The 25,668-nt window shown below is 47.3% G+C and overlaps 1 protein-coding gene across 1 annotated transcript in view; it reads left to right on the forward strand.

Moving 5' to 3' along the window:
- Positions 1–1,444: 1,444 nt before the first annotated feature.
- LOC139247009 (probable G-protein coupled receptor 139) overlaps positions 1,445–25,668 on the forward strand; it is a 63,640-nt gene continuing 39,416 nt past the window's right edge. The window contains exon 1 of the mRNA XM_070871471.1: positions 1,445–1,521. Coding sequence (XP_070727572.1) covers positions 1,445–1,521 — 77 coding nt within the window. The remainder of the gene's footprint in view (positions 1,522–25,668) is intronic.

Here is a 25,668-nt window from a genome sequence, read left to right on the forward strand (position 1 = left end):
ATCCCTTCCCACAGTCCCCACATTTCCACGGTTTCTCCATGGTGCGGGTATCCTTGTGACTGTCCATGGTTGGATGATCAGTTGAAGCCTCGCCCAACACACAACATGTTTACAGTTTCTCCGCGCTGTGAATGGTGCGATGTTTCTTCAAGCTGTGTAACTGGTTAAAGCTCTTTCCACAGGCAGTGCACTGGAACACTCACTCGGGTGTGTGTGTGTCTCGGTGCTTTTCCAGTCACATTGATATTTAAAATATTGTCCCACAGGCAGGACAGACAAATATTTATCGTTCCGCTTTCAAAGACCGATGATATTCAGGTCCTGATGAATCGATTGACTCTGTCAGATCTTGACGCGATGTTTGGTTTCTGTTTCCTGTCTGAAAATCTCCCCTTCTAATATGCTGTAAAAGGAAATAACAAAACTCATCACTGTCAGTGCAAGACACAAATTCAGGATAGACACATCTCGGGGCCAGGTTTCGACAGGAGTTGCTCCGATTGTTTTGGAGTATCCAATAAATCACAATTCTCCACGTTTAGTTTGTTCCACTTTCAGTCAGTTAGTTCAGTTTCTTTTTCCAGCCACTGACGCCCGTTTTGGCCAGTTAAGCAAGTTTAGACAGCGAAAAGTTACTCAAAACTAATTTAGGCCTGAGTCAGTGCTCACTTTTGTACGCTCAGAAAAACCTTGTGGAGACTTTAGAAATCTGGCGCCGGTAGCCAGAGATGGCGGGTGGGGGAGGGGTTGTGGAGGGAAGGGAAGTTCGAGAATTTTCCAAAGCATTAAATACTTCACTTTTAAAAATAAAGAACCATCATCAATAATAAATGATCAATAACTCAATCAATAAATAACATTTAAAAATAAATTAAAAATCAATCAATAAATAAAAAAATAAAAGTTGCTACCTCACCTACTGCAGCACCTATCCGTTCAGGAGCACTGCGAGCCCTCCAGCAGCACACACAGCCCTGCCTGCCTCCTTACATTTTCAAGGTTGAAGAGTTCAGGCGGGGCGTGCCACTGGGGAAGAGTTTGGGCAGGGCCCGCCACCGGGAAAGAGTTTGGGTGGGGCCCGCCGCCGGGGAGGTGGTCGGGTGGGGACCCGTCGGAGAGATGGTCAGACGGCCCCATCACGGAGCTGGTGTTTGGGCGGGCCGACAGGGAGGCCTTGACGTAAGAGCAGTGGCAGTGATGCGAGGCCCGAGGACAGGCAGCGGCGAGGTGAGGGACGGTGAGGCAAGGCGAGGGGCGGCAAGGCGAGGCTCAGGCAGGCAGGCAGGCTACTCGGCCCGGGCTAGGGGAAGTGAACATCGCGTCGTTCCTTCGGCCAGTAATAGGATCGCCCACAGCCACGACACGCTGGGAGGGCCAGGAGCTACTGTGTACACACGCAGACCCCACTGCACACACAGGCAGCTGCCAACGCTCTTTTTGGCGCATGGCTGTAGCTCCGCCCCCCGCTGCTTCTCTTGTGCTCAGCCCAAAGCAGGCCAGATCACCATGGAGAATCCCGAGGTAAGTATAAGGCTCACTTTTCCTTCGAGAAAGTCGGCGGACCTCTCGGAGGTGCACCGTTTTATGGGTCAGTCGAAACTTGGCCTCCAAGTTTCCATGGAACATTCTGTCCTCTCTTGTTCTTACAACGCTGTAAATCCCTGTCCCACACATTGTCTCTCCTGCTGTGCTGAATTCCAAATCAACACACAATTCTAAACTGTTTCTCCTCCACTCCCAGTTTTCACCACCAATCCTGACTGGGTTCAGAAATACACTCACTGGTACACTTCCTTCTCCTATAGGAGTGGACTCTGGCTGGGTTCAGTTCTACACTCACTGGTTCCCCTCCCCTGAAGGTGCTGACTCTGGCTGGGTTCAGTTCTACACTCACTGGTTCCCCTCCCTCTCCTCCCCTGAAGGTACTGACTCTGGCTGGGTTCAGTTCTACACTCACTGGTTCCCCTCCCCTGAAGGTACTGACTCTGGCTGGGTTCAGTTCTACACTCACTGGTTCCCCTCCCCTGAAGGTACTGACTCTGGCTGGGTTCAGTTCTACACTCACTGGTTCCCCTCCCTCTCCTCCCATGAAGGTGCTGACTCTGGCTGGGTTCAGTTCTACTTTCACCAGTTTCTCTCCAATATATGTCCCATGTGCCCGATCTCCATGTGTGAACCTCGACAGTGAGTGTCGACAGGCTATTCCACTGTCCTCACCTGAGGCCTCACACATGCATTTCCCAGCAGGATCACTGGACCCTCCTCACAATGGCTCAGTTTCTAAACAATAAGGTGATAAGTGGTTATGGGGAGCGGGCAGGGAACAGAAGAACATAAGAAATAGGAGCAGGAGTAGGCTATACGCCCCTCGAGCCTGCTCCGCCATTCAATAAGATCATGACTGATCTGATCATGGACTCAGCTCCACTTACCGGCCTGCTCCCCATAATCTCTTATCGTTTAAGAAACTGTCGATTTCTGTCTTAATTTTATTCAATGTCCCAGCTTCCACAGCTCTCTGAGGCAGCAAATTGCACAGATTTACAACCGTTTGATAGAAGAAATTTCTCCTCATCTCTGTTTTAAATGGGCGGCCCCATATTCGAAGATTATGCCCTCTAGTTCTAGTCTCACCTATCAGTAGAAACATCCTCTCTGCATCCACCTTGTCAAAACCCCTCATAATCTTATACATTTCGATAAGATTACCTCTCATTCTTCTGAATTCCAATGAGTAGAGGCCCAACCGACTCAACCTCATAGGTCAACCCAGTCATCCCCGGAATCAACCTAGTGAACCTTCTCTGAACTGCCTCCAAAGCAAGTATATCCTTACCTAAATATGGAAATCAAAACTGCACGCAGTAGTCCAGCTGTGGCCTCACCAATACCTTATATAGCTGTAGCAAGACTTCCCTGCTTGTATACTCCATCCCCTTTGCAATAAAAGCCAAGATACCATTGGCGTTCCTGATCACTTGCTGTACCTGCATACTATTCTTTTGTGTTTCATGCAGAAGTACCTCCAGGTCCCGCTGTACTGCAGCACTTCGCAATCTTTCTCCATTTAAATAATAACTTGTTCTTTGATTTTTTTTTCTGCCAAAGTACATGACCTCACACTTTCCAACATTATACTCCATCTGACAAATTTTTCCCCACTCACTTAGCCTGTTTATGTCCTTTTGCAGATTTTTTGTGTGCTCACACATTGCTTTTCCTCCCATCTTTGTATCGTCAGCAAACCTGGCTACGTTACACTCAGTCCCTTCTTCCACGTCGTTAATATTGATTGTAAATAGTTGGGGTCCCAGCACTGATCCCTGCGGCACCCCACGAGTTACGAGTTGCCAACCCGAGAATGAACCATTTATCCCGACTCTCTGTTTTCTGTCAGTTAGCCAATCCTCAATCCATGCTAATATATTGCCTCCAACCTCCTCAACATTTCCTCATTAGTCCATCCCCTCATCTCCAGAATCAACCTCGTAAACCTTCTCTGAACTGCCTCCCCTCTCCACCGCTGAAGATGCTGAATCTATCTGGTTTCAGTTATGCACTCACTGGTTCCCCTGCCCTGAAGGTGCTAACTCTGGCTGGGATCCATTTTGCACTCACTGGTACCCCTCCCTCCCATCTGCCACTCCCCTTAGGGTGCTGACTCTTGCTGGGTTCAGATATAGACTCTCTGGTTCCACTCTCATTCCCTGAAGGTGTAGAATCTGGCTGCGATCAGTTCGACAATCACTCATTTCCCTCCCACCCATCTCTCTCCTCCCCTGAAGGTACTGACTCTGGCTGGGTTCAATTCCACACTCACTGGTTCCTCTCCCCTGAAGGTACTGACTCTGGCTGGGTTCAGTTCGACACTCACTGGTTCCTCTCCCCTGAAGGTACTGACTCTGGCTGGGTTCAGTTCTACACTCACTGGTTCCCCTCACCTGAAGGTACTGACTCTGGCTGGGTTCAGTTCTACACTCACTGGTTCCCCTCCCCTGAAGGTACTGACTCTGGCTGGGTTCAGTTCAACACTCACTGGTTCCCCTCCCTCTCCTCCCATGAAGGTGCTGACTCTGGCTGGGTTCAGTTCTACATTCACCAGTTTCTCTCCAATATATGTCCCATGTGCCCGATCTCCATGTGTGAACCTCGACAGTGAGTGTCGACAGGCTATTCCACTGTCCTCACCTGAGGCCTCACACATGCATTTCCCAGCAGGATCACTGGACCCTCCTCACAATGGCTCAGTTTCTAAACAATAAGGTGATAAGTGGTTATGGGGAGCGGGCAGGGAACAGAAGAACATAAGAAATAGGAGCAGGAGTAGGCTATAGCGCCCCTCGAGCCTGCTCCGCCATTCAATAAGATCATGACTGATCTGATCATGGACTCAGCTCCACTTACCGGCCTGCTCCCCATAATCTCTTATCGTTTAAGAAACTGTCGATTTCTGTCTTAATTTTATTCAATGTCCCAGCTTCCACAGCTCTCTGAGGCAGCAAATTGCACAGATTTACAACCGTTTGATAGAAGAAATTTCTCCTCATCTCTGTTTTAAATGGGCGGCCCCATATTCGAAGATTATGCCCTCTAGTTCTAGTCTCACCTATCAGTAGAAACATCCTCTCTGCATCCACCTTGTCAAAACCCCTCATAATCTTATACATTTCGATAAGATTACCTCTCATTCTTCTGAATTCCAATGAGTAGAGGCCCAACCGACTCAACCTCATAGGTCAACCCCGTCATCCCCGGAATCAACCTAGTGAACCTTCTCTGAACTGCCTCCAAAGCAAGTATATCCTTACCTAAATATGGAAATCAAAACTGCACGCAGTAGTCCAGCTGTGGCCTCACCAATACCTTATATAGCTGTAGCAAGACTTCCCTGCTTGAATACTCCATCCCCTTTGCAATAAAAGCCAAGATACCATTGGCGTTCCTGATCACTTGCTGTACCTGCATACTATTCTTTTGTGTTTCATGCAGAAGTACCTCCAGGTCCCGCTGTACTGCAGCACTTCGCAATCTTTCTCCATTTAAATAATAACTTGTTCTTTGATTTTTTTTTCTGCCAAAGTACATGACCTCACACTTTCCAACATTATACTCCATCTGACAAATTTTTCCCCACTCACTTAGCCTGTTTATGTCCTTTTGCAGATTTTTTGTGTGCTCACACATTGCTTTTCCTCCCATCTTTGTATCGTCAGCAAACCTGGCTACGTTACACTCAGTCCCTTCTTCCACGTCGTTAATATTGATTGTAAATAGTTGGGGTCCCAGCACTGATCCCTGCGGCACCCCACGAGTTACGAGTTGCCAACCCGAGAATGAACCATTTATCCCGACTCTCTGTTTTCTGTCAGTTAGCCAATCCTCAATCCATGCTAATATATTGCCTCCAACCTCCTCAACATTTCCTCATTAGTCCATCCCCTCATCTCCAGAATCAACCTCGTAAACCTTCTCTGAACTGCCTCCCCTCTCCACCGCTGAAGATGCTGAATCTATCTGGTTTCAGTTATGCACTCACTGGTTCCCCTGCCCTGAAGGTGCTAACTCTGGCTGGGATCCATTTTGCACTCACTGGTACCCCTCCCTCCCATCTGCCACTCCCCTTAGGGTGCTGACTCTTGCTGGGTTCAGATATAGACTCTCTGGTTCCCCTCTCATTCCCTGAAGGTGCAGAATCTGGCTGCGATCAGTTCGACAATCACTCATTTCCCTCCCACCCATCTCTCTCCTCCCCTGAAGGTACTGACTCTGGCTGGGTTCAATTCCACACTCACTGGTTCCTCTCCCCTGAAGGTACTGACTCTGGCTGGGTTCAGTTCTACACTCACTGGTTCCTCTCCCCTGAAGGTACTGACTCTGGCTGGGTTCAGTTCTACACTCACTGATTTCCCTCCCCTGAAGGTACTAACTCTGGCTGGGTTCAATTCCACACTCACTGATTCCTCTCCCCTGAAGGTACTGACTCTGGCTGGGTTCAGTTCTACACTCACTGGTTCCCTTCCCCTGAAAGTACTGACTCTGGCTGGGTCCAGTTCTGCACTCACTGGTTCCCCTCCCCTGAAGGTGCTGACTCTGGCTGGGTTCAGTTCTACACTCACTGGTTCCCCTCTCCTCCCCTGAAGATGCTGACTCTGTCTGGTTTCAGTTCTGCACTCACTGGGTAACATACGATATAGGAGCAGCAGTAAGCCATGCGGCCCCTCGAGCCTGCTCCGCCATTTAATACCATCATGGCTGATCCGATCATGGACTCAGGTCCCCTTCCCTGCGCACTCCCCATAACCCCTTATTGTTTAAGAAAGTGTCTATTTCTGTCTGAAATTTATACAATGTCCCAGCTTCCACACCTCTCAGAGGCAGTGAATTCCACACATCCACAACCCTCAGAAGAAATTTCTCCTCATCTCAGTTTTAAATGGAGGCTCCTTATTCGAAGATTATGCCCTCTAGTTCTAGTCTCCCCCATCAGTGAAACATCCTCTCTGCATCCACCTTGTCACGCCCCCTCATAATCTTATATGTTTCGATAAGATCACTTTTCTATCTTCTGAATTACAATGAGCAGAGGCCCAACATATTCAACCTTTCCTCAGAAGTCAACCCCCTTATCTCCAGAATCAACTTTGTGAACCTTCTCTGAACTGCCTCCAAAGCAAGTATATCCTTTCGTAAATATGGAAACCAAAACTGCACGCAATATTCCAAGTGTGGCCTCACCAATACCCTGTACAACTGTAGCAAGACTTCCCAGCTTTTATACTCCATCCCCTTTGTAATAATGGCCAAGATTCCATTGGCCTTCCTGATCACTTGCTGTACCTGCATACTGATCTTTTGTGTTTCATGCACAAGTCCCCCCAGGTCCCGCTGTACAGTAGCACTTGGAAATCTTTCTCCACTTTAAATAATAATTTGATATGTGATTGTTTTTTCTGCTAAAGTGCATGACCTCACACTTTCCAACATTATACTCCATCTGCCAAGTTTTTGCCAACTCACTTAGCCTGTCAATGTGGTTTTGCATATTTTGTGTGTCCTCCTCACACATTGCATTTCCTCCCATCTTTGTATCATCAGCAAATGTGGCTACACTACACTCAGTCCCGTCTTCCAAGTCGTTAATATAGATTGTAAATAGTTGGGTCCCAGCACTGATCCCTGCGGCAACCCGCTAGTTACTGATTGCCAAACTGAGAATGAACCATTTATCCCGACTCAATATTTCCTTATAAGTCAACCCTCTCATCTCCGGAATCAACCTCCTCTCAACTGCTTCTCCTTTCTTCCCCTGAAGTTGCTGAATCTATCTGGTTTCAGTTCTGCACTCACTGGTTCCCCTCCCCTGATGGTGCTGACTCTGGCTGGGTTCAGTTCTACACTCACTGGATCCCCTCCCCTGAAGGTACTGACTCTGGGTGGGTTCAGTTCCACAATCACTGGTTCCCCTCCCCTGAAGGTACTGACTCTGGCTGGGTTCAGTTCTACACTCACTGGTTCCCCTCCCCTGAAGGTGCTGATTCTGCCTGGGTCCAGTTGTATACTCACTGGTTCCCCTCCCTCCCATCTGCCCCGTCCCTGAAGGCACTAACTCCGGCTGTTTTCAATTCCACACTCACTGTTTCCCCTCCCTCCCCTCTCCAGCAGGCAGAGTTTAGGGAGCTAGGAGAGAGATTAAAAAGTAGGACCTCAAAGGGTAGTAATCTCCGAATTCCTCCCGATGTCACGAGCTAGTGACTACAGAAACAGGCGGATAGAGCAGATGAATGGCTGGCTGGAGAGATAGTGCAGGCGGGAGGGCTTTACTTTCCTGAGGCACTGGGACCGCTTCTGGGGGAGGTGGGACATGGACAAACCAGATGGGTTGCACCTCAACAGAGCCGGGACCAATATCCTCACGGTGGGGTGTGCTCGTGCTTTTGGGGAAGGGTTAAACTAGCTTGGCAGGGGGATGGGAACCTGAAAATAGATTCAGTAGGGAGGGGAGTAAAGCTGGAATTAGAAAGCAAAAATAAAGAAAGTGAGTTTGAAGGAGAGAGGAAACTAGCAGGAAAAAAGTGTAAAAAAACACTTTGTCTCAATGCACATAGCATTTGAAACAAAATAGATGAGTTGACGGCACAAATAGATACAAATGGGTATGATCTGATAGCCATTACAGAGGCGTGGTTGCAAGGTGACCAGGTCTGGGAATTAAATATTTAGCGGTACTGGACAGTCCGGAAGGACAGAAAGAAAGGAAAAGGACGTGGAGTAGCTCTATTGATAAAGGATGGAATCACTGCAATAGTAAGAAACGATATTGGCTCAAATGATCAGGATGTTGAAACGGTTTGGGTGGAGATACGGAACAATAAGTGGAAAAAGTCACTGGTGGATGTCGACTATAGGCACCGTAACAATAGCTACTCTGTTGGTCAGCGCATAAACCAGGAAATAGTGGGGGCTTGTAAAAAGGGAACAGCAATAATCATGGGTGATTTTAACCTCCATATTGAATGGACAAATCAAATTGGTCAGGGTAGCCTTGAGGAGGAGTTCATAGAGTGCATAAGGGACGGGTTCCTTCAGCAGTATGTAACGGAACCAACCAGGGGGCAGGCCATCTTAGATCTGGTCCTGTGTAATGAGACAAGATTACTAAACAATCTCCTAGTAAAGGATCTCTTGGAATGAGTGATCATAGCATGATCTGAATTTGAAATTTAGATGGTGGGTGAAAAAGTTGGATCTCTAACCAGCGTACTAATCTTAAATAAAGGAGACTATGCAGGTATGAGGGCAGAGTTGGGTAAAGTGGACTGGGAAAATAGATTTAAGTGTAGGACGGTTGATGAACAGTGGTGTACATTTAAGGAGATATTGATTGCACAACTCTCAAGAAAAATATATTCCAGTGAGGAGGAAAGGGTGTAAAAGAAAAGATAGCCATTCGTGGCTAACTCAAGAAATAAAGGACGGTATCCAATTAAAAACAAGGGCATACAAAGTGGCCAAAACTCGTGGGAGGACAGAAGACTGGGAAGCTTTTAAAAGCCAGCAAAGAATGACTAAAAAAATGATTAAGAAAGGGAAGATAGACTATGAAAGTAAACTGGCACAAAATATAAAAACAGATAGCAAGAGTTTCTACAGGTATATAAAAAGGAAAAGAGTGGCTAAAGTAAATGTTGGTCCCTGAGAGGACGAGATCGGGGAATTAGTAATGGGGAACATGGAGATGGCAGAAACACTGAACAAATATATTCTATCAGTCTTTACGGCCGAGGACACTAACAATATCCCAATAGTGGACAGTCAAGGGGCTACAGGGGGGAGGAACTTAACACAATCACTAAGAAGGTGGTACTCAGTAAGATAACGGGACTAAAGGCGGATAAATCCCCTGGAGCTGATGGCTTGCATCCTAGGGTCTTAAGAGAAGTCGCAGCAGGGACAGTGGATGCATTGGTTGTAATTTACCAAAATTCCCTGGATTCTGGGGAGGTCCCAGTGATTGGAAAACTGCAAATGTAATGTCCTTATTTAAAAAAGGAGGCAGAAAAAAAACAGGAAACTATAGACCAGTTAGCCTAACATCTGTGGTTGGGAAAATGTTGGAGTCCATCATTAAAGAAGCAGTAGCAGGATATTTGGAAAAGCAAAATTTGGTCAGGCAGAGTCAGCATGGATTTATGAAGGGGAAGGCATGTTTGACAAATTTGCTGGAATTCTTTGAGGATGTAACAAACAGGGTGGATAAAGGGGAACCAGTGAGTGTGGTGTATTTGGACTTCCAGAAGACATTTGACAAATGCCACGTAAAAGTTCACAGGGTTGGGGGTAATATATCAGCAAGGATAGAGGATTGGCTAACTAACAGAAAACAGAGAGTCGGATAAATTGTTCATTCTCTGGTTGGCAACCAGTAACTAGTGGGTTGCTGCAGGGATCAGTGCTGGGACCCCAACTATTTACATTCTATATTCAAGAACTTGGAAGAAGGGACTGAATGTAATGTTGCCGAGTTTGCTGACGATACAAAGGATGGGAGGAAAAGCAATACGTGAGTACACATAAAATCTGCAAAAGGACATAGACAGGCTAAGTGAATGGGAAAAAATTTGGCAGATGGAGTATAATATTAGAAAGTGTGAGGTCATGCACTTTGGCAGAAAAAAAATCAAAGAGCAAGTTATTATTTAAATGGAGAAAGATTACAAAGTGCTGCAGTACAGCGGGACCTGGAGGCACTTGTGCATGAAACACAAAAGGATAGTATGCAGGTACAGCAAGTGATCAGGAAAGCGAATAGAATCTTGGCCTTCCTGATCCATGTTTCTGAAAAGATATACTTACTTTGGAGGCAGTTCAGAGAACGTTTCGGGGATGAGGGGGATGACTTATGAGGAAAGGTTGAGTAGTTTGGGCCTCTACCCATTGGAATTCAGAAGAATGAGAGGTGATCTTATCGAAACGTATAAGATTATGAGGGGGGGGGGACAAGGTGGATGCAGAGAGAATGTTTCCACTGAAGGGGGAGACTCGAACTAGAGGGCATAATCTTAGAATAAGGGGCCACCCATTTAAAATTGAGATGAGGAGAAATGTCTTCTCTCAAAGGGTTGTAAATCTGTGGAATTTGCTGCCTCAGAGAGCTGTGGAAGTTGGGTCATAGAAACATAGAAAATAGTTGCAGGAGTGGGCCATTCGGTGTTTTTGTGACTGGAAGGCTGTTTCCAGTGGGGTTCTGCAGGGCTCAGTGCTGGGTCCCTTGTTTTTTCTGGTATATATCAATGACTTGGACTTCAATGTTGGGGGTATGATTAAGAAGTTTGCAGGTGAAACTAAAATAGGCTGTGTGGTTGAGAATTAAGAACAAAACTGCACACTGAAGGAAACTACAAATGTACTTTTCAGGTGGGCAGTAAAGTGGCAAATGGAATTTAATCCAGATAAGTGTGAGGTAATGCATTTGGGGAGGTCTAACAAGGCAAGGGATTACACATTAAATGCTACAACACTGAAAATTGTAGAGGAACAAAGGGACCTTGAAGTGTAGGTCCATAGATCCCTGAAAGTGGCAGGCCAGGTCGATAAGGTCGTTAAGAAGGCATATGGAATACTTGCCTTTATTAGTCGAGGCATGGAATACAAGAGCTAGGAGGTTATGCTTGAAATGGTTAGGCCGCAGTTGGAATACTGTGTGCAGTTCTGGTCATCACAATACAGGAAAGATGTGATTGTACTGGAAAGGGTACAGAGGAGATTTACAAGAATGTTGCCTGGACTGGAGAATTTTGGCGATGAGGAAAGATTGGAGATGCAGAGTCCATTTTCTTTGGATCAGAGGACACTGAGGGGAGACCTGATGAAAGTATTAAATTATAAGGGGCTTGGATAGAGTGGATAGGAAGGACCTGTTTCCTGTGGCAGAGTGGTCAATAACAAGGAGGCACAGATTTAAAGTAATTGGTTCAGAGGAGATACGAAGGAAAATTTCTTCACCCAGAGGTTTGTGGGGGTCTGGAACTCACTGCCTGAAAGGGTGGTAGAGGCAGAAACACTCAGCACATTTGAAAAATACTTGGATGTGCACTTCAACTGTCATCACCGACAGGGCTACGGACCGAGAGCTGGAGAGTGGGATTAGGCTGGATAGCTGTTTGTTGGCCGGCACGGATACAGTGGGCTGAAATGGTCTCCTGCCATGCTGTAAATTTCGATGATTTTATGATTTATGACCTAGATGAAGGGACCGAGTGTAATGTATCCAAATTTGCTGATGATACAAAACTAGGTGGGACAGTAAGCTGTGAGAACACAAGAGTCTGCAAGATATACAGAGATAGATTATGTGAGTGGGCAGCAAGGTGGCAGATGGAGTATAATGTAGGGAAATGTGAGGTTATTCACTTTGGTAGGAAAAACAGAAGAACAGAATATCTTTTAAATTATGAGAAACTTTTAAACTTTGGTGTTTGGAGAGATTTGGGGTGCCCTTGTGCAAGACACACAGAAAGTGAGCATGCAGGTATGCAAGCAATAAGGAAGGCAAATGGTTTGTCCTTTATTGCAAGGGGTTAGAATATAAGAGTAAGGAGGTCTTGCTACAATTGTACAGGGTCTTGGTGAGACCACACCTGGAGTACTGGGCACAGTTTTGGTCTCCTTATCGAAGGACGGAACCACTTGCCTTGGACACTGTGCAACAAAGGTTCACAAGATTGATTCCTGGGCTGTCTTATGATGAGATAGTGTGTAGAATGGGCCTATACACTCTCAAGTTTAGAATAATGAGAGGTTATCTCATTGAAACATACAAGGTTCTGAAGGGGACTGACAGGTTAGATGCTGAGTGGTTGATTCCCCTGGCTGGACTGTCTCGAACTAGGGGGCACAGTCTCAGGATAAGTGGTAGGCCATTTATGACAGAATTGAGGAGGATTTTCTTCATTCAGAGGGTTGTGAATCTTTGGCATTCTCTCCCCCAGAGGGCTGTGGATGCTCAGTCTATTCAAGGTTGAGATTGATAGATTTTTGTATATTAAGCGAATCAAGGGATATGGAGATCAGGCGGGAAAGTGGAGTTGAGGGCGATGATCAGCCATGATCTCATTGAATTGCGGTGCAGGCTCGAGGGACCTTATGGCCTCCTCCTGCCCCTATTTCTTATGTTGATATCCAGGGGGCTCTAGATTTATTAGTCCCACCCTTTTTCTTGAAGGTAACATACTTCCTCTGAACCCTCATTATCTCCTCATTGAATGCCTCCCACTGCTCTGAGACTGATTTAACTTCAACATAAGAACATAAGATTTCAGAGCAGGAGTATGCCATTCGGCCCCTCGAGCCTGCTCTGCCATTCAATGAGATCATGGCTGATCTTCTACCTCAACTCCACTTTCCTGCACTATTCCATATCCCTTGATTCCCTAAATTTACAAAAATCTATCGATCTCTGTCTTAAATATGCTCAAAGGCAGAGCCTCCACAGCCCTCTGGGGTAGAGAATTGCAAAGATTAATGAGTAAATAAGTTTCTGCTCTTCTCAGTCCTAAATGGCCAACCCCTTATTTTGAGACTGTGACCCCTGGTTCTAGACTCCTCAGCCAGAAACATCCTCCCTGCATCTATCCTGTCACGCCTTGTAAGAATTTTGTATGTTTCAATGAGATCATCTCTCATTCTTCTAAACTCTAGAGAATATGTGCCTAGGTCTACTCAATCTCTCCTCATAGGACAATCCTCCCACCACAGGAATTCAGTTTGGTGAACCTTCGTTGCCATCCTCAATGGCAAGTACATCCTTCCTTTGGTAAGCAGCCAAAACTGTACACAATACTCCAGCTGCAGTCTCACCAGGGCCCTATACAATTGCAGTAAGACATCTTTACTCCTGCACTCAAACCCTCTTGTAATAAAGGCCAACATACCATTTGCTTTCTTCGTTGCTTGCTGTACCTCCATATTAACTTTCAGTGATTCGTGTACAAGGACACACAAGGTCCCTCTGAACACCAAAGTTTCCCAATCTCTCACCATTTCAAATAACTGTTTCCAGTCCACTTTGGCTAAATCACATCTCAGCTTCGTAAAATTGGCTTTTCCCCAATTGAGAACTTTTATTCCTGGTCTATCTTTGTCCTTTTCCATAACTACCCTAAATCTAACTGAATTACGATCACAAGCACCAATGCTCTCCCACTGATACCCCTTCCACCTGCCCAGCTTCAGTCCCTAATACTAAGTCCAGAACTTCCCCCTCTCTTGTTGGGCTTGCTACGTACTGGCTAAAAAGTTCTGCTGGTTGCTGACCCCTCTGTGAAGGGAAATAGGTCCTTCCTCTCCACTATATCTGGGCCCCTCATAATTTTATACACCTCATTAAAGTCTCCCCTCAGCCTCCTTTGTTCCAAAGAAAACAAACTATTAAGAGGGTTGGTGGGCTGGAAGAGGTTACAGAGATAGCGAAGGGTGAGACCCTGGAGAGAGTTGAACAAGAGAATGTGTATTTTAAAGGCTGATGCCACCAGCCATCTCGCCCAGCACAGAATGTAACTCACTACTAACAGGAAGGATGTTACTTTAACTACTACGAATGCATAATGCGGGGAAATCAATCACTGTCCCTTTAACTAACAGTGTCATGGAAAGAGGGAAATGAATGACCTTTAAACACCTGATTATCTTGGCACTGAAGTGTCAGAAACTCATAATAGGAACTCCAGGAAAACAAAGTACTGAGCAATGTTACATTGTTTTGTTAACAAAAGAAATCTCGATTTAATTTTTAAAAGATAAATTGTTTAACAGGGGTTCACACAGACTCACCTGGCAGGCCGACTCAGGATCCACCCCTCAAGCACCGCGATTGGTTGCAGAAAACGCTGCTCCCTGGGCCCAACGGCCCCTGACCTCTCTTCCTGTTGGTTCCCAGGGCAATCAATCACCACTCGCCAACATTACACTGCAAGATCAAGTTGAGGGGCTTGGAGGAAGAAATAAAACAAGACCGTGAACCTGAGTGAAGAAATAAAATTGGAGAAGCATGATGAAATAAACAAGGATAGACAATATAAACTGAAGGGTACAATCCGAAAGGGAGTGCATGAACAGTGAGACCTGCGGGTACATGTGCACAAATTACTGAAGGTGGCAGGACAGGTTGAGAAAGCAGTTAAAAAAGCTTACAGGTTGCTGGGCAAGAAAGTTATGATGAACCTTTGTAAAACACTGGTTCGGTCTCAACTGGAGCATTGTGTCCAATTCTGGGCACCGCACATTAGGATGTGAAGGCCTCAGAGAGGGTGCAGAAAAGATTGACAAGAATGATTCACGAGATGAGGGACTTCGGTTACGTGGATTGACTGGAGACGCTGGGGTTGTTCTCCTTGGAGCAGAGAAGGTTGAGAGGAGAATTGATAGAAGTGTTCAAAATCATTCGGGGTGCGGACAGAGTAGATAGAGAGCTACTGTTCCCACTGGCAGAAAGGTGGAGAATCAGAGGAGATGGATTTGAGGTGAATGGCAAAAGAACCAAAGGTGACATCAGAAAATCTATTTTATGCAGCGAGCGGTTAGAATCCTGAAAGCACGGCCTGAAAGGGTGGTGGAGGAAGACTCAATCACAGCTTTCAAAAAAAAAAGTTGGATAAGTATCTGAAAGAAAACATTTGCAGGACTGGGGAAAGGGCGGATCAGTGGGACTAGCTGGGAGCAGGCAAGGGCTCGACGGGCCGAATGGCCTTCCGTGCTGTAACCATTCTCTGATTGTGTGAGCAGAACCACTCTGTTCCCTGATACAATCTAAAGCCTTCCTGATTGTGAGCACCAGTTAAACCTGCCCTGCATCTTCACTGCTCCAAGGACAACCTGACTGCCTGCCTCTCTTCTGCTCTTACATCCGGTCCAGGGTGTCCTTGGAGATGGAGCACGCGCTGTCCACCGGTACGCTCGCGGCCTTCCGCGAGAGGTGGGCACCGGAGGGACTGGAGTGCATCATCACGCCCGGCAACCAAATTTTAATTTGATTTTATGTTTTAAAGTTTAATTTGTTTTCATTGCCGGTGCTTTTAGTGTCCCACTTCCCTTTTATAGGGGGCACTGGAAAAATTTGATTTTAGCGCCCCAAAAAAAAAAAAAAAAAACCCCAAAAAAAGGGGCCTTGAAAATGTCTGCTGTGTCACCCAGGTCGGGTGGCATGGTTTTAATGTTTTATGTTTCTGCAGGTTAACTCAAAAGAGTTTCACTGCTCCAAGGAGAACCACCCCAGATGCTGCAGTCATCATCTTATTGAATGGCAGCAGGCTCGAGGGGCCAAAGGGCCGACTCATCTCCTATTTCTGATGTTCTCATGTGTTCATTTCACTGGTCCCCATCCTGCACCTGCTCCCTGCAGTAAGATGGCCGCCGCGTATGCTCCCTGCCCTGCAGCGGGACAATGGAAAGTATTGTGACGTCGAGGAAGCCCCGCCCGTGTTGCTCCCTGCTCCCCGTGGCGGGCGGACCCGTGCTGCCCAAAGATGGCGGCCAAACTCCCGGCAACCCCCGACAGTAACCAAGGCCCGTCCCCGCCCGAAGGTGCCCCACCCGCCGACTCGGCGGCAAATCTCACCGCCCGCGCGTGTCCGTGAGTCTGTGAGTCCTCAGGGAGGCTGGGCGCACTGCCCGGGCTGATCATCCATCCTCCGCGGGGGGGGCAAAACGTCGTCTGTCCGCAGCTAATCTCCCACAATAGGCTGTCCCCACGTCTGCGCACAACTCCGCCTCGCCTCACCTGGGCCCCGAGCTCAAAGGCTGCGAGCGGAGCCCACCAACAAACCCCCCAAGCGCCCGCAATCAGTGGCGGGGGGCGGGGCCGCGGCACCAATCAATCACTGGTCCCTGAAGATGCTGACTCTGGCTAGGTTCAGTTCTACACTCACTGGTTCCCCTCCCCTGAAGATACTGACTCTGGCTGGGTTCAGTTCTACACTCACGGATTCCCCTCCCCTGAAGGTGCTGACTCTGGCTGGGTTCAGTTCTACACTCACTGGTTCCCCTCCCCTGAAGGTACTGACTCTGGCTGGGTTCAGTTCTACACTCACTGGTTCCCCTCCCCTGAAGGTACTGACTCTGGCTGGTTTCAGTTCTACACTCACTGGTTCCCCTCCCCTGAAGGTACTGACTCTGGCTGGGTTCAGTTCTGCACTCACTGGTTCCCCTCCCCTGAAGGTACTGACTCTGGCTGTGTTCAGTTCTGCACTCACTGGTTCCCCTCCCCTGAAGGTACTGACTCTGGCTGGGTTCAGTTGTACACTCACTGGTTCCCCTCCCCTGAAGGTACTGACTCTGGCTGGGTTCAGTTCCTGACACTGGCATCATTCACTTTGTTCCTGCACGAAGATGACCGCCGTTAGCCGGTGCCTGTGACAGGGCGAAAGCCCCGAAGCTGCAACCGCCGATATTCCGGTTATTATTCCGGGCATGCGGCGGGCACCGGTTCTTTATGAAGCCTCCACGACTCCCTGCTGGTCGATTATTCCCCTCCGCCCCGCCGAAATGAACAGTTCTCAGGAACCTCTGAAAAAGATGTCTCCTCCGCCATTACACGCACTGCGCATGCTCGAAACACAGCCTGGGCCCGCGCCTGCGCACTGAGCTCCTGTAGTCTGGGTGCGTCACATTCTCCCCCGCGGGGCATGCTGGGTACATAGGGCCATGAGAAACAGGAGCAGGAGTGGGCTAGTTCCGACACGGTTATATACAGAGTAAAGCTGCCTCTATGCTGTCCTAAAGAATCCCAGGGCAGGGACAGCACGGGTTAGTTACAATTTAAAGCTTGCTGTACGCTGACTCATCAAACACTCCCAGGGCAGGTACAGCACATGTTAAATACATCGCAAGGATCCATCTGCACTGTCCCACCAGGTATTCCCAGGGTATGCACAGCACAGGTTAGATACAGAATAAAGCTCCCTCTGCACTGTCCCAAGAAACAATCCCAGGGCAGGTACAGCACAACTATTTTGTTGCTGACCTGTAAATCAAATGCATCCTGATTAAAGGATGGAGGGGAACTATAACCGACAAAATAAACCAATTAAACTTTGGACGGTAAACTTAAATCAAATTAAAATTTGGTTGCTGGAGCTGATGATGCACTCCAGTCCCTCCGGTGCCGACCTCTTACAGAAGGCTGCAAGCGCACTGGTGGCAGGTACAGCACGGGTTAGATACAGAGTAAAGCTCCCTCTACACTGTCCCATCAAACACTGCCAGGATATGTACAGCACATGTTAGATACAGAGTAAAGCTCCATCAACAGTGACGCATCAAACACTCCCAGGTCAGGTACAGCACCAGTTAGATACGGAGTAAATCTCCCTCTACACTGTCCCATTAAACACTCCCAGTGCAGGTACAGCATGGGTTAGATACAGAGTGAAGCTCCGTCTACACTGTCCGATCAAACACTCCCAGGGCAAGTACAGCATAATTTAGATGCAGGGTAAACGTCTCTCTAAACAGCCAATCCCAAAATGCACAGGACAGGCACAACACAGGTTAGGTACACATCATCATCATCACAGGCAGTCCGTCAAAATCGAGGAAGACTTGCTTATACTCTAAAGGTGAGTTCTTACGTGACTAAACAATCCAGTACGGGAATTACAGTCTCTGTCACAGGTGGGACAGCCAGTCGTTGAATGACAGGGTGGGTGAGACTGGTTTGCCGCATGCTCCTACGCTTGGTTTCTGCATGCTCTCAGTGATGAGACACGAGCTGCTCAGAGCCCTCCCGGATTCACTTCCTCAACTTAGGGCGGACGTTTGTCAGGGACTCCCATGTATCAGGGGGTTGTTGAATTTTATCAAGGAGTCTTTGAGGGTGTCGTTGAAAGGTTTCCTCTGCCTACTGTAGGCTCGCTTGCCATGTAGGAGTTCCGAGTAGAGCCTTGCTTTGGGAATCTTGTGTCAGGCATGTGAACAATGTGTCGAGCCAGGGTATCCCTGGAGATTGAGCATGCAGTGTCCACCGGTAGACTCGTGGCCTTCCATGAGAGGTGAGCACCAGAGAGACTGGAGTGCATCATTCCAGAGGGAACAGAATTGTAATTTTAATTCATTTGATTTGATTTGACAAAAGTTACCTTTATGTTGAATTGTTAATTTGTGTTTTTGGTTCCCCCCCAAAAAACAAGGGGGCACTTTAATGAAAGTTTATGGAGTGTGACCCCCCTCCACCCTTTAATCAGGGGGAACCTGATTATTGTTCTACTTAAAATAGTTGTGAACAATGTGGCCCACCCAATGCAGCTGGTCGAGTGTGGTCAGTGCTTCGATGATGGGGATGTTAGCCTGATCGAGGAAACACCAGGACTGGTTTGATGAGAATGACCAGGAGATGCAAGAGCTAATTAATCACAAGCACAGGGTATTTCTGAACCTAAAACTACAACCCAACTCGGGAGCAGCAAATCAGCATTACAGACGGCTTAAGGCCGAGGTCCAAGAAAAAAACCTGTGACCTAAAGCATAGATGGTGGGTGGAGAAATTAAAGGAGGCTCAGCAGCTGGCCGACAGCCATGATGTGCGAGGATTCTTCATCGCAGTCAAGGCCACCTATGGCCCAAGCACCCAAGGCACCACTCCACTGCTGGCCAAGAATGAGGAAACACTCATCAAGGACACTGAGGCCGTCAGGACTCGCTGGAAGGAGCACTTCGAAGATGTCCTGAACCAAGACTCTGCCTCTGATTCGAGTGTCCTCGACTCCATCCAGCAGCATGCTACCCGCCAACATCTCAGCAAAACCTCAGCCCTGCATGAGATAGAAAAGGCCATCCGCCAGCTCAAGAACAACAAGGCAATGGGAGCAGATGGAATCCCCACTGAGGCACTAAAGTATGGTGGAGAGGCAATATTGGCATGAATGCGTGACCTCATCTCTCTCATCTGGAAGGAGGAGAGCAGGCCTGGAGATCTCAGAGATGCAGTAATCGTGACCATCTTTAACAAAGGAGACAAGTCCGACTGTGGCAATTACAGATAAGTCTCCCTGTTACCAGCCACTGGGAAAGTCATCGCTAGAATCCTCCTCAACCGTCTTCCCCTGTGGCTGAGGAGCTCCTCCTGGAGTCACAATGTGGATTTCGTCCTCTACGGAGTACAACGAACATGGAGTAGATACAGATTAAAGCTCCCTCTACACTGTCCCATCAGACATTCCCAGGGCAAGTACAACATGGGTTATGTTATGTATGCAACCTGATGAAACCAACAATCTACCGCCATCAGAGGGCATTTCTGTTGGAGTCCCAAGGGATCCCAGCATCGCTTGGGAGCATTGTATATAAGCAGGCCCCCCATGCTGTACGTGCACTCTGGAGTTAGAAAAAAAGAGACCAAGATCACACATCCTCATGTCTACAGTACTCAATCACATTACTTTATTCTGGACATAACAATTGGCGACGAGATAATGAAACATCATGCAAAAATGCAGAGAACTGTTGGTATCCTGGAGGGGACGATTGGGATGTCTTCATGCAGCGACTCGACTAATACTTCATGACCAACTGGCAGGGAATGTGAATGCAGCCAAACAAAGGGTGATCCTCCTCACTCTCTGCGGGGCAACAACCTATGATCTCATGAAGAATTTTCTTGCTCCAGTGAAACCAACAACCAAATCGCATGAAGAACTGTGTACGCTGGTCCAGGAGCACCTAAATCCGAAGGAGAGCATTCTGATGGCAAGGTATCGATTTTACACATGTCAACGGTCTGAAGGCCAGGAAGTGGCGAGCTACGTCGGTGAAATAAGGCACCTTGCAGGACATTGCGAATTTGATGGATGCCTGGAGTAAATGCTAAGAGATTTTTTTGTGTTTGGCATTGGCCATGAGGATATCCTTCGCAATCTATTGACTGTTGAAACACTGCACCTAAGCAAAGCCATAATGATAGCCGAGGCATTTATGTCCACCAGCGATAACACCAAACAAATTTCGCAGCAATCAGATGTTTCGGCAAGTACTGTACACAAAGTAACATCGTTTTCAGGCAGGAATGCATATGGCAGAATGTACACGCCTGCAGCTGCATGATCTCAGATGACTCAGAGTCTGCCATCAAGCGTTAATGCGATGCAGTTAACAGCTTGTTGGCACTGCAGAGGTGATCATCGAGCCCATCAATGCAGCTTCAAACACTATGCGTGCAAAGGCTGTGGAACAATGGGACACCTCCAGCGAATGTGCAGATGAGCTGCAAACACTGCAAAGCACCACATTGCAGTGGAAGACCGATCCATGGTGGATCAAACTGAACTAGAGACTCAACCCGAGGAGGCAGATGTGTATGGGGTACACACCTTCACCACGAAATGTCCACCGATCATGTTAAATGTTGAACTGAACGGAATTCTGTATCCATAGAATTGGACATGGGTGCGAGTCAGTCCATCATGAGAAAACGGCCTTCGACAGGCCCAAGCTGAGCCCCATTCACACCAAGCTGAAAACGTGCACGAAAGAGCTGATCCCTATAATTGACAGCACAGCTTATTAAAAGTCTCTTATGATGGAACAGTACACGAACTACCACTAAGGATCGTGTCAGGATATGGCCCCACACTGTTCGGCAGAAGCTGGCTGAGAAAATTACGCTGGAACTGGGATGACATCCGAGCGCTTTCATCCATCGATGACGTCTCATGTGCCCAGGTTCTGAGCAAGTTTCCATCATTGTTTGAGCCAGGGATCGGAAGTTTCTTGAGGGCGAAAGTGCAGATCCATTTGATTCCCGGTACATGACCCATCCATCACAAGGCACGGGCAGTGACATATATGATGCGAGAGAAAGTGGAGATCGAGTTAGACAGGCTGCAATGAGAGGACATCATCGCACTGGTGGAGTTCAACGAGTGGGATAGTCAGATTGTTCTGGTTTTCAAGGGTGATGTCACGGTCAGCATATGCGGGACTATAAATTAACTATTAAGCATTTTTCGCTGCAGGACCAGTACCAGCAACCCAAGGCAGACAATCTATTTGCGACACTGGCAGGAGGAAAGATATTTACCAAGTTTGACCTGACCTCGGCCTACATGACGCAGGAGCTGGCGGAATATTAAAAAGGCCTCACCTGCATCAACACGCACAAAGGTCTGTTCATCGACATTAGATGCCCGTTTGGAATTCGATCGATCGCGGCTATTTTTCAAAGGGACATGGAGAGTCTGCTAAAGTCGGTGCTGCACATCGTGGTTTTCCAGGATGATATACTGGTCACAGGTCGGGACACCATCGAGCACATGCAGAACGTGGAAGAGGTTCCAAATCGGCTAGATCATGTGGGACTCAGGTTGACACGCTCGAAGTGTGCTTTCCGGGCGCCAAATGTCGAGTTCTTAGGCAGAAGAATCGTGGCAGATGGCACCAGGCGCACTGACGCCAAGACAGAGGCCATCAAGAACGCACCGAGACCACAGAACGTGACGGAGCTGCGGTCGTTCCTGGGCTCCTCAATTATTTTGGTAATTTCCTACTCGGGTTGAGCACCTTGCTAGAACCTCTACATATATGGCTGCACAAGGGAGATTATTAGGCATGGGGGAGATCAAAAGAGACTGCTTTTGAGAAAGCCCGAAATCTGTTATGTTCCAACAAACTGCTTGTCCTGTATGATCCATGTAAACGTTTAGTGCTAGCTTGCGATGCATCTTTGTATGGGGTCGGGCGTATGTTACAATAAGCAAACGAATTGGGAACATTGCAACCGGTCGCCTATGCGTCCAGGTGTTTGTCCAAGGCCGAAAGAACCGACAGCATGATTGAAAAAGAAGCTCTGGCATACGTTTACGGGATGAAAAAATACAGCAGTATCTGTTTGGGCTTTAGTTCGATTTAGAAACTCAACATAAGCCGCTCATATCGCTATTCACAGAGAGCAAAGGTATTAAAACCAATGCTTCTGCTCGCATCGAAAGATGGGTGCTCACGCTGTATGCATATAAGTATGTAATTCATCACTGGCCAGGCACAGAGAACTGCACTGATGCCTTCAGTCGGCTACTTTTCCCACCACCGGGGTGGAAATGGCACAGCCTGCAGAATTGCTCTTGGTGAAGGATGCATTTGAAAATGAAAAGTCACCCGTTACGGCCGCCAGATGAGAACCTGGACCAGCCAGGGTCCTTTACTGTCCCTTGTAAAAACTGTATCCTCCATGGGAGCTGGTCCAGCATCCCAGCGGAGATGCATGAAGAGATCAAGCTGTTCCAGCAGCGTAAAGACGAAATGTCCATACAGGTGGCCCGATATCGACTCAGATTTGGAGTCTTGCATGTGCCAATGCATCACTTGCTCGTAACTGAGCAATGCACCCAGGGCACCCAAGTTTGTGGTCATGGCCCTCCAAACCGTGGTCTAGGATCCACGCTGACTTTGCTGGCCCATTTCTAGGCAAAATGTTCTTCGTTCTTGTGGATTTTTATTCCAACTGGATTGAGTGTGTACTAATGTCTGTAAGCACGTCCACTGCCACCCTCGAAAACCTACGAGCCACGCACGGCCAGCCTGATGTCCTTGTCAGCGACAACGGGTCGTGCTTCACCAGCGCTGAATCCAAGGAATTCATGACACACAATGGGATCAAGCACATCACAACTGCCCCGTTCAAGCCCGCATCCAATGACCAGACAGAACGTGCAGTCCAAACCATCAAACAAAGCTTGAAACACCTGTCAAAAGAATCCCTGCAGACCCACCTGTCCCGAGTCCTGCTCAGCCACTGCACCAGACACCATTCTTTCACCGGGGTTCCCCAGCTGAGCTGCTCCTGAAAAGGGTGCTCAAAACAAGGCTTTCACTCGTTCACCCTGATCTCCATGATCAAGTCGAGGGCAGGCGGCATCAATAAAGCATGTACCGTGATCGCACAAATTTGTAACGCAATATTGAAGTCAATGACCCTGTATTTGTACTCAACTATGGACATGGTCCCAAATAGCTTGCTGGCACTGTCATAGACAAAGAAGGGAGGAGGGTGTTTCAGGTCAAACTCGCAAATGGAATAACTTGCAGAAAGCATTTGGACCAAACCAAACTGCGATTCACAGACAGCCACAAGCAACCAACTTCGACCCTCCGACGCACACACAAGTGGCAGCCAACATCATGGTAGACCACGAAGCTGAACTCATCATCCCCAGCAGCCCAGCAAGGTCATCTGCGCAGCAGTCCAGCGAAGAACCAACCAACTCACCTGCACCTGTATTTGTACTGAGACGATCGACTCAGGAGCGAAAAGCCCCAGATCATCTCAGCTTGCAAATAAGTATACGATTGACTTTGGGAGGGAGTGATGTTATGTGTGCAATTTATGTAACCAGAATTCTACCACCACAATAGGCCGTATCTGTTGGAGTCCCAAGGGATCCCAGCGTCCCTTGGGAGCACTGTATATAAGCAGACCTTCCATGTTGTACGTGCACTCTGAAGTTAGAATAAAGAGACAGGTCACAATTACTCACGTCTACAGTACTCAATCACATTACTTTTTCTGAACTGAACAGGTTAAATATAGAATAAAACTCACTCTATACTGTTACACCAAACGTTTCCAGTGCAAGTACAGCACAGGTTCGACACAGACTACATCTCCCTCTAACTTGTCTCAGCCATTCCAGGGCCGATACAGATCTGTTAGATCTAGAGAAAATATCCCTCTATTCTGTTCCAGCGGATATTCGCGGTACAGGTGCAGCACGGGTGAGATACAGAGTAAAGCTCCCTCTACACTGTCCCACTGTAATAAAAAGGAAAGCATGAAAGCTCGGTGCCTCAAAGTAGACTGGAAACACAGCTGAGTGGCACAATTGAGGATCAGTGGAGGACTTTTAAGGAGCTATTTCATAGTGCTCAGCAAAATTATATTCCAGTGAAAAAGAAGGGCGGAAAGAGAAGGGATAACCAGCCATGGATAACCAAGGAAATAAAGGAGAGTATCAAATTAAAAACCAATGCTTATAAGGTGGCCAAGGTTAGTGGGAAACTAGAAGATTGGGAACAGTTTAAACGACAGCAAAGAATGACTAAGAAAGCAATAAATAAAGGAAAGATAGATTACGAAAGTAAACTTGCACAAAACATATAAACGGATAGTAAAAGCTTTTACCGATATATAAAACGGAAAAGAGTGACTAAAGTAAATGTTGGTCCATTCGAAGATGAGAAGGGGATTTAATAATGGGAAATGTGGAAATGGCTGAGACCTGAAACAATTATTTTGCTTCGGTTTTCACAGTGGAAGACACAAAAACCATGCCAAAAATTGCTGGTCACGGGAATGTGGGAAGGGAGGACCTTGAGATAATCTCTATCACTAAGAGGGTAGTGCTGGACAGGCTAATGGGACTCAAGATAGACAAGTCCCCTGGTCCTGATGAAATGCATCCCAGGATATTAAAAGAGATGGCGGAAGTTACAGCAGGTGTATTCGTTATAATCTACCAAAATTCTCTGGGCTCTGGGGAGGTACCAGCGGATTGGAAAGCAGCAAATGTAACGCCTCTGTTTAAGAAAGGGGGCAGAGAAAAGGCAGGTAACTATAGGCCGGTTAATTTAACATCTGTAGTGGGGAAAATGCTTGAAGCTATCATTAAGGAAGAAATAGCGGGACATCTAGACAGGAATAGTGCAATCAAGCAGATGCAACATGGATTCATGAAGGGGAAATCATGTTTAACTAATCTTCTATAATTATTTGGGGATATAACGGGCATGGTGGATAGAGGTGTACCGATGGATGTGGTATATTTAGATTTCCAAAAGGATAAGGTGCCACACAAAAGGTGACTGCAGAAGATAGAGGTACACGGAGTCAGAGGAAATGTATTCGCATGGATCAAGAATTGGCTGGCGAACAGAAAGCAGAGAGTCGGGATAAATGGGTCCTTTTCGGGTTGGAAATCGGTGGTTAGTGGTGTGCCACATGGATCGGTGCTGGGATCACAACTGTTTACAATATACATAGATGGCCTGGAAGAGTGGACAGAGTGTAGTGTAACAAAATTTGCAGATGACACAAAGATTAGTGGGAAAGCGGGTTGTGTAGACGACACAGAGAGGCTGCAAAGAGATTTAGATAGGTTTAGCGAATGGACTAAGGTTTGGCAGATGGAA

This window comes from Pristiophorus japonicus, unplaced genomic scaffold (assembly GCF_044704955.1).
Source record: "Pristiophorus japonicus isolate sPriJap1 unplaced genomic scaffold, sPriJap1.hap1 HAP1_SCAFFOLD_251, whole genome shotgun sequence".
Classification (NCBI taxonomy): domain Eukaryota; kingdom Metazoa; phylum Chordata; class Chondrichthyes; family Pristiophoridae; genus Pristiophorus; species Pristiophorus japonicus.